The 8,508-nt window shown below is 34.2% G+C and overlaps 1 protein-coding gene across 1 annotated transcript; it reads right to left on the bottom strand.

Annotated features, from left to right (window-relative positions):
• Nucleotides 1–626: 626 nt before the first annotated feature.
• Nucleotides 627–7,408, bottom strand: LOC307169973 (uncharacterized protein). The gene is made up of 5 exons (XM_079890876.1): nucleotides 7,040–7,408; nucleotides 2,951–3,355; nucleotides 2,569–2,616; nucleotides 1,098–1,198; nucleotides 627–821 (listed from the first exon to the last, which is right to left on the bottom strand). The coding sequence occupies exons 1-4, from the start codon at nucleotides 7,086–7,088 to the stop codon at nucleotides 1,128–1,130; spliced, it is 573 nt and encodes a 190-aa protein (XP_079747002.1). The 5' UTR covers nucleotides 7,089–7,408; the 3' UTR covers nucleotides 627–821; nucleotides 1,098–1,127.
• Nucleotides 7,409–8,508: the final 1,100 nt, after the last annotated feature.

The raw sequence follows: 8,508 nt of genomic DNA, 5'->3' as shown, positions 1-8,508 counted from the left end.
AAGGTAGTTTAGCTCTTTTCTTTTTGGACAGAGATTGGAAGATGATGCCATATTATAAGGGACAATGAAAGTTAAAGTTCTGAACAGTGGCTTTGTGTCCTTATTTTGTTGGTACAGTCACTGCATTCATTCACTTCTAACAATAACAAAACATTTGTTGTACACATTTAGCAGAAAGGCCAAATTCTATAAATTATTTGAGATTTAAATACAAATACTTAGGAAAACTTAATTCATGCACTTTAAGAAAATGAATGAGAAACAAGTTACAAAGTCACTTTCACTTTCTGTTTCAAACTTCTTCCACAAGCACTTAACTAATACTGAACCATAAAAATACTTGCTACAACAAAACTATGATTAAATCCTGATATTTCTCCATTCGTTTCTTTGGATAAAAGCAACTGCTAAATGCACTGCAAGTTTAGAAGCTGCATATATTTGATATTTACATCAGTTTAAATGCAGTTTATTATATGCATATTTAAAATAAGGTTGAAATGTTATTGCAGTAACTTTTGTCACGCAAATAATTACAGGACATTTAGATGATAAAATTACAAATTAACATCCAGCTAGAATATGATTATGAGCATCACACAGTAACATTATCTCTGTTTCCAGTAACAGCTGGTTTAATATTTGCATAACAGCTGAAGGTAAGTGCTTTATGATTAATGAGAGGCCAGCAAAGCATTTCATGTTTCAGCTCAAAAACACAAGCTCATTTTCCCCTTATGTATTTTTAGAGGAAGCTTTTTTGTTGCCTTGCGGAAGTGGTTACGATCCTCTCCGATCATGTGACCTTCATCTTTCTCCATCTAAGAAAACAACGAATCACAGAAAATAAAGAGAGTGAAAGAAACAGCAACAGAAACTCAGAAAATCAGCACATCTGTCATCAAATCAGTGAATGAGATTCTGTTTAAAATGTTTATTTGTTACCAGGATGATTTTGTCAGTTCAGGTGAAATCAAACACAGATCAATAAAGACACACTAGTTCAGTATCTCACCTTATACTTAACACAATTAAACACTAATTTTGCAAGATAAAGATGTTTTCCTCTCACTATAGTGTCTGTAAGTGATGCTTACCCTTTCAGGAGCTCCTGTGGCGATAGTAAATCACACCAGCAGCTGAAGCAGCAGAACAGCAACAACTACTCCTTTAACAGCACCAGCAGACAGACCTGAACCTGGATCAGATAAAGACAATAGTGTGAGTGAATCTGACTGTGTGTTTATACCATATTCATAGATATATTCTCTCTATATATAGATATATTTACTCCTCTGTTCACATATACAGTGATTATTCCATATTGGATATGGTTTATAAACCAAAGAGAGCTCTCAGATTGTAAGCATCAAACCAGATAATAACACATGGGATTCATTCAAAAACATGCTGTGATGGACTGTATAGGACATCAGATGAGTCTGTAGCAGCGACTCTTAAGTTCAGATTTAAAACATCTCTATTATCTGTGAACACCCTGACTGAACTGTTTCTGTTCTGTTTTGAAGGATTACAAATTTAAGAATATGTTTAAGATCTGCTGATCCTACTTCCTTACACAACATCACATAAAAAACTAAGGTGAACTATACTGTATTGGGCATTCAAGGTGAACATGAGGGCATCCATTTACTGATTAGAAGTCAGCTGAAAGTCAGCTGTCTAAACATTGTAATAGTCAGGGGTTTTGTTAGTAACTGTGTGTGAATGTTTACCTAGTCTTAGTTCTCGTGGCCATGTGTTGTTTATACAATTTGGGGGGTACCATTATCTCAGTTGGGGGTAATTGCCTCTATTGTCTTTAGATGATTAGATTTAGTGGTCTTCCCTAAGGCTGTGTGTAAGGTCAGCACCTTTAAGGACTGCCCACTGAATGCCTATAAGATACCATGTAAAGTTACATTAGTCAGATGAAATTTGGAAGTCTACAGCATCACAGCGAAGTCCTCAATAAAGAAAAACTTCTGCTTGAAAGATATCCCAAAACTGGTTCTGCTTCGATGGATGAATAAGTTTCCAACAGTTTACATCAAGCCTCTTGTCCTTTTATGTCCCTCATTAATTTTAATGTAAATCTTTATTTTCATTCTATAGTTCATTTTATTTCTTAAATATTTAAAAACTTTTTTTGATTACCATTAAAAAAAAACATAAAGCACTTTCAATTACCTGCTGTATGAAATATGTTTTAAATAAATGTGCCAAGCTTTGCCTTATGAAATATGTGTGTACATTATCAAATAATTTTTCCAAAGGAAATTAATGCATTTAAAAGAATGACAGCAGACTCATTGAGGTGACTATAAAGTGAAGCTCATTTTCTTGCTCATAGAGAAAAACTGTAAAATATTTTTTAAATCTCAAAAGATTTTACTGTAGGATTTAACATTTCTCAGTTAAAAAATAATAATGATAATAATAAATAATAACAACAACACCAACAACACTATCATTGCTGACACACAAGAACAATGTACATTTATAAATACATTGTAATATATTTTATGCAATTATAAATAAAAAAGGAAGGTATAGGATAAAATTTACTCATGTCATTTGGTGCCACTTGGCGTGCTTTATTGGTCTTGTCAGCAACTGGAAAACACAAGAGAATACAAATAAAGGGGGGAAAAAGAACACAAGAATTGATGTTAAAGAAATAGATCATTATGGCGTCAATGAAAGTTTAACTTGTTTTTAAAAATATAATTTTGTTCTGTTTAATGTCTGAATGTTGAAAACTGTGACAGAAATCAGTTTGTGCTGTAAAGCAGGTTATTTAGATATGAACAATAACATACAGGATTTTCCTGACAATAAACAAACATGTCTGAATGTCACCGTTCAAACAAGTACAAAATTAAAAATCATTTATTTACAGTATTCAATCTGTAAAATATTTCAGGGTTAATAACATTGAGTGACTCACCAGTGACAGAAACACTGAATGTTTTTATGGTGTCATCATGAGTGCTGCTGGTCTTTGGGATGATTTTTGTGCTGTCACACTTGCTGTTTCTGTTCAAGCTTGACGTTTCGCCTAAAATTTCACCTCTGATCAGCTCTGCTTCATATCGTCCAGCATGTTCAGTTGTGATGCTTGTGATGGTCAGAGATCCAGTCTTAAAGTCCGCCTTCAGTTTGTCTCTGAATCTCCCGTCTTCTCCATCATATAAACAGCTCTCACTGGACTCTTCGTTGATCAGAGCTATGAGAGTGTTGTTGAAATACCACAGCATCTTGTCATGTTGTTGTTTGGTAACACCAGTGTGTAGAGTAACAGAATCTCCCTCCAGCACTTGCTTCTCTTCATATGTTTCAGCACCGAACACACCTGAAGACACAAATGAACAGTTACAGTATTAGTGTGGGTGTGTGTACATGTTTTACCTATATTGTGGGGATCAAAATATAACAACAGGTGCCAATGAAAAGACCCCACAAAGACAGTGTGTGTATACATTTGAGGACACATGTGTATCCAGAAGTGAGATAAATCTGACAGAACCTCTTACAACCTCCTTTGGGGACAACCTCATTTGTAAAAATGGTATACAAATATAGTAAATAATTTCGCTGCAGCTAACTTTCGTTTTTTTTTTATATATTTTTTTTTTATTGATTACTTAAATTCACATTATTTTATTTAAATCTGATAAAACAGCCGCAAGTGCTGAATTACTACTACAAAAATTGTGGGGTAACGCAACGCTGTTTTTCTTGGTGAAAATAATCATACTAAAATACATTTAAGTGTGTTGAATGTTACAGTACTCTGTGTGTTCACTCAGTGGCTGGTATGAGACACTTGATGCGCATTGCAGTGAACTAGATTGATATTAGAATATCATATTAATAAAAACTGGATGACTTGTGTTGCTAAAGGGCATGTAATTAATAAAAAAAACAAAAACAAATATTGAATGGTGGAGAAAATGCTGTATTACTATAAATAAAGCTCTTTCTAATTATGCTATCTTAGCCATTTGACAAAACAGTGTTGTCTTTGAGGTACAAACATGTTACTCGCTGTAAATCAAGAAAACAAGAGATTTGGAGCTATAACAATTATTCGTTTTCTGTTGATAAAGGTATCCAAACAGTTGCTCATCTGTCTAATAAAACACATAATATAATAAAGCATCTTTGGTGTTTATATGGTTTCTACAAAAGTAAATCCGCTGATTTCTCTGGATTAAAACATTGTTGGAAATGTTTGGGATAATGTAAGTAGGGGAGAGCGGGGCACAACCTAAGACTTATTGACTTTCTCAGTTTGTGTAAATTCACTTGGGGTTCAGAGTATTTATTTTTTTACACATTAGATTCACACGTCTAGTACAATTATGTGGTTTTGTTACCTTGATAGCCTACAGTGTATACTTTTTTCTTGATTTAACCTGAAAGAAGTGAAATGTGACAACATGCCCCATAGGTGGAGCACATTGTAACATGCTCATATGACAGATTAAAATGTTATATAAGAAAAAATATACAAAGACAAACTCAAATATTTTATCAATAAAATACAATCATTCTTTTTTTTTTTCTTTTTTTTTTTTTTACAAAATAATAGCATTTTTTTTTAATTCAAAATTAAATAATTTTGACAATGAATGAACACACTGCAAAACACAGCTATACAACAGTTCAAAACAATGCAGGCAAATAGATGAAGAAATATTCATAAAAACACAGAGCTGAACACAACACTTCACACATAACTTAGGCTAGCTCTTACAGAACAGGACACAAATAGACAAGCCAGTACGAATGCTGTAAATTTCCCGAAACACTAATTTCTGAATCAGGTTCTGCCTGTTTTTTTTGCGGGTTTTCAACAGACATTTATAAAAGTAAATAATGCTAATTGCATCGGTAATTGTATTCTAATAGCGGGGTACGTTTTAATGCAGTGTAGAACGTTCCCAATCTCCGCAACTGGGATTTAAATCCGGCTAGTGTCTTCTGCTAGTTAGTGAAGCATTAAAGAACTATCGTTTAAAGCTTTATTGATCCCCGTGGGGTAATTGATTTAAGCTTACATGGTGCCTCACATAAAACACTTAACATCTACATATATATAAAACACTTAACATCTACATATATACACATTTAAACACATAGAACAAGAAAAAAAATAGAAATAAATAAAATAAAATAAAATCACCTACGTGTGTTACATAACCGTATTGCTTCAGGCACAAAAGTAAATTTATAACGATTTGTAGAGCATTTAATAGCTCTTAAACGTCGCCCCAGGGGCATCCACTCAAAGTCCAAGTGCAGTGGGTGAGTATAGCCTACTAAGTATCTCCTAATATTTTGTGTGCCATCCTCAGCACCTGCTGTTCATAATAGGAAGTAAGGCTTCTTAAGGGAACACCCATGATTTTAGAGCACGTGTTGACAATACCCTACAACCAATTTTTGTTTTTTATAGACAATGATGAAAACCAACAAATAAAAGAAAAGGACAGAATACTTTCAACAAATGAATTAAAAAATGACTTAAGAACAACTCTCTGTACATTAAAGGAATTGAGCTTTCTCAGTACAAACAATCTTTGATGTGACTTTTTAATAATTACCTCAGAATTCTGATCAAACTTTAACTTGTTGTCAAAAACCATGCCCAGGAACTTATATTGTTCTACTTCCTCCACATGTGTATCATTAATGACTATGATTAATGATGACTATGATTAATGACTATCATTAATGACTAATGACTAGATTAACAATAACTATCATTAATGACTATCCAATCTAGATTGGAGATTGAAATAATTAGATTAGTCTCAAATACAGATGAAAATTAACTTAAGAAATGTAGGGGAGAGCGGGGCACAACCTAACGCTTTTTGACTTTCTCAGTTTGTGTAAATCTACTTATGGTCCAGAGTATTTATTTTTTCCCACATTAATTTCCCACATGTCTAGTACAATTATGTGGTTTTGTTTTATTAATACAGTATATACTTTTTTCTTGACATACCCCGAAAGAATGGAAGTGAAATGTGACAACATGCCCCATAGGTGGGGTACATTGTAACATGTGTGGGGCACATTGTAACATGACATATGACAGCTTAAAATGTTATCTGATCTAATAAAAAATATATACAAAACAAACTAAAATATTTTCTAAATAAAATATAATTAAAAAACTTTTTCATATAAAATAATGGCAATTTTTAATAATTAAATATAAACAAATTTTTGAGTTTTGACTACGAACACATGAAAACACAGCTATACAACATAGTTCAAAACAAATAAATAATTAGTCATTTCTGAACATTGACTCTCAGTCTTTATTCACCTTTTTCTCACGTTTTCCCAATAAAATTCATAAAAGTATAGAATATAATGGCATATTTCTAATAGGGGCACATTGTAGCTCAGTGTTACAACATGCCCCCGCCTGCACAACTGGGATTTAAACTCTTCTAGTGTCTTCTGCTAGTTAGCGAAGCATTAAATAACTATCTCAACTGTTAAATAACATCTTGGAGATTAAAATAATATCAGATTTGTCTTATTTTAAATAAACACAAAAAATAGAGATGAAAAATTAACTTGAGTAAGAAATTTACTTTTGCTATGGTTTAATAAATGTCTATGGATATCTTCCAAAAAAATGAATAATTTTGGCGGAATTTTTTTTTTCTATATAGTGTTGATATGGCAACTAGTAAATACACAAAGTTTCGTCATCCATGCGGAGGTATTTAAAACAAGCGTGTTACAACTAGCCCCGCGTTAGGTTGTGCCCCGCGCTCCCCTATTTTTTTCTATTGTTAAATAAATGTTCGGTGATATCTTCCAAAGATTTCAGATTTTTCAAAAAGAATTCACTATAGGCCTATGCTAGCATATGTGGACGTATTTAAACCGTGTTACAACTAGCCTTGTGTTAGTTTGTGCCCCGCTCTCCGATATGAAACTACGTAATTTTTCTTCGCTGAAATGTAAAGGATTGAAAGTAAAGAAACAAACAAACAAAAATTCTTACCATTAACGAGCAAGAAAAGAAGGGTGAACACAATATAGCCTCCCATCATTTTAACTCTGTGGCTCTGGTAAATTGAATAGGATATATTGAAGATTCAAATGGCACTCCGCTGTTTTTTTGCTGTGTAGAAATGGCGTCTGCATCGGTCTCTTTCTTTTCCTGTCTCAGCGGGGAAACCCCCTTCCTCAATGCATCACTTGACTTCACTGAAGCTGTTCCTGACATTTAGTGTAAAGATAAAATGGTTAAAAATGGATAATTAAAAACAAGACACGTGAAATGATAGTAGGCCTAATCATTATTTATTCTGTCAAATTAAAGAACCCGAAAGCAATATTGCATTTTGGTTGATTCTGGTCAAATGAAAGTGAAAGTAACGCAGGCTTGACCAATCAGCGTGATCTAAGCCTTGGTTAGGAAGAGCGCTGTAGATAGTAGACCAGCATAGGCTACTACTCTTACTATTTCTGCCATAGAAAGATAGGCTACAGTATAAGTAGTATATTAGTATACTGTTAATTTCCTTATTTGCCATTTCTAATTTCTGCCTGTTTAACAGCTCACACTTACCAGTCACTTTATTGGGTACACTTGTTCAACTGCTTAACTTAAACCTTAAGGTGGGATCAATAGTTTTTGAAAACAGTTTTGGGCATGATCAAGACGATCTGCTGAAGTTCAAACTGGGGAAGAAACGTGATTTAAGTGATGTGGTATGGTTGTTAGTGCCACACAGGTCAGAGTGTTTCAGAAACGGTTAATTTACTGGGATTTTCACACACACCATCTCTAGGGTTTACAGAGAATGGTCCGAAAAAGAGAAAATATCCAGTGAGCGTCAGTTCTCTTACCCCTTTTCCACCAAGGCAGTTTGAGTGCTGGCTCAGAGCCAGAGCCTAGTATCAAATCAGTTCTTTGTTCTGTGGGAGAAAATGCCTTGTTGATCCCAGAGGTCAGAGGAGAATGATCTGACTGGTTCAAGCTGATAGAAAGGCAACAGTAACTCAACTTGTTTACAACCGAGGTGAAGAAGAGCATCTCTGATCTGAACACACAACACATCAAACCTTGAAGCAGATGGACTACAGCAGCAGAAGAAACACACATCAGACACTCCTGACAGATAAGAACAGAAAACAGAAGCAACGATTCACACAGACTCACCAAAACTGGACAGTAGAAGATTGGACAATGCTGCCTAGTCTGATGTGCCTCGATTTCTGCTGTGATATTCAGATGGTGGGTCAGAATTTGGTTTAAGCAACATGAAAGCATGAATCATCCTGCCTTATATCAATGGTTCAGCCAACAAATCTGCAGCAACTGTGTGATGCTGTGTGAATCTCTTAGGAATGTTTCCAACACCTTGTTGAATCAATGCCATAAAGAATTAAGGCAGTTCTGGAGGCAAATGGGGTCCAACCCGGTACTAACAATATGGACATATACACATATGGAGTGTATGTCCA

This window comes from Squalius cephalus (assembly GCF_949319135.1).
Source record: "Squalius cephalus genome assembly, chromosome: 13".
Taxonomy (NCBI): Eukaryota; Metazoa; Chordata; class Actinopteri; order Cypriniformes; family Leuciscidae; genus Squalius; species Squalius cephalus.
This window is presented reverse-complemented; position numbering and strand designations above follow the sequence as displayed.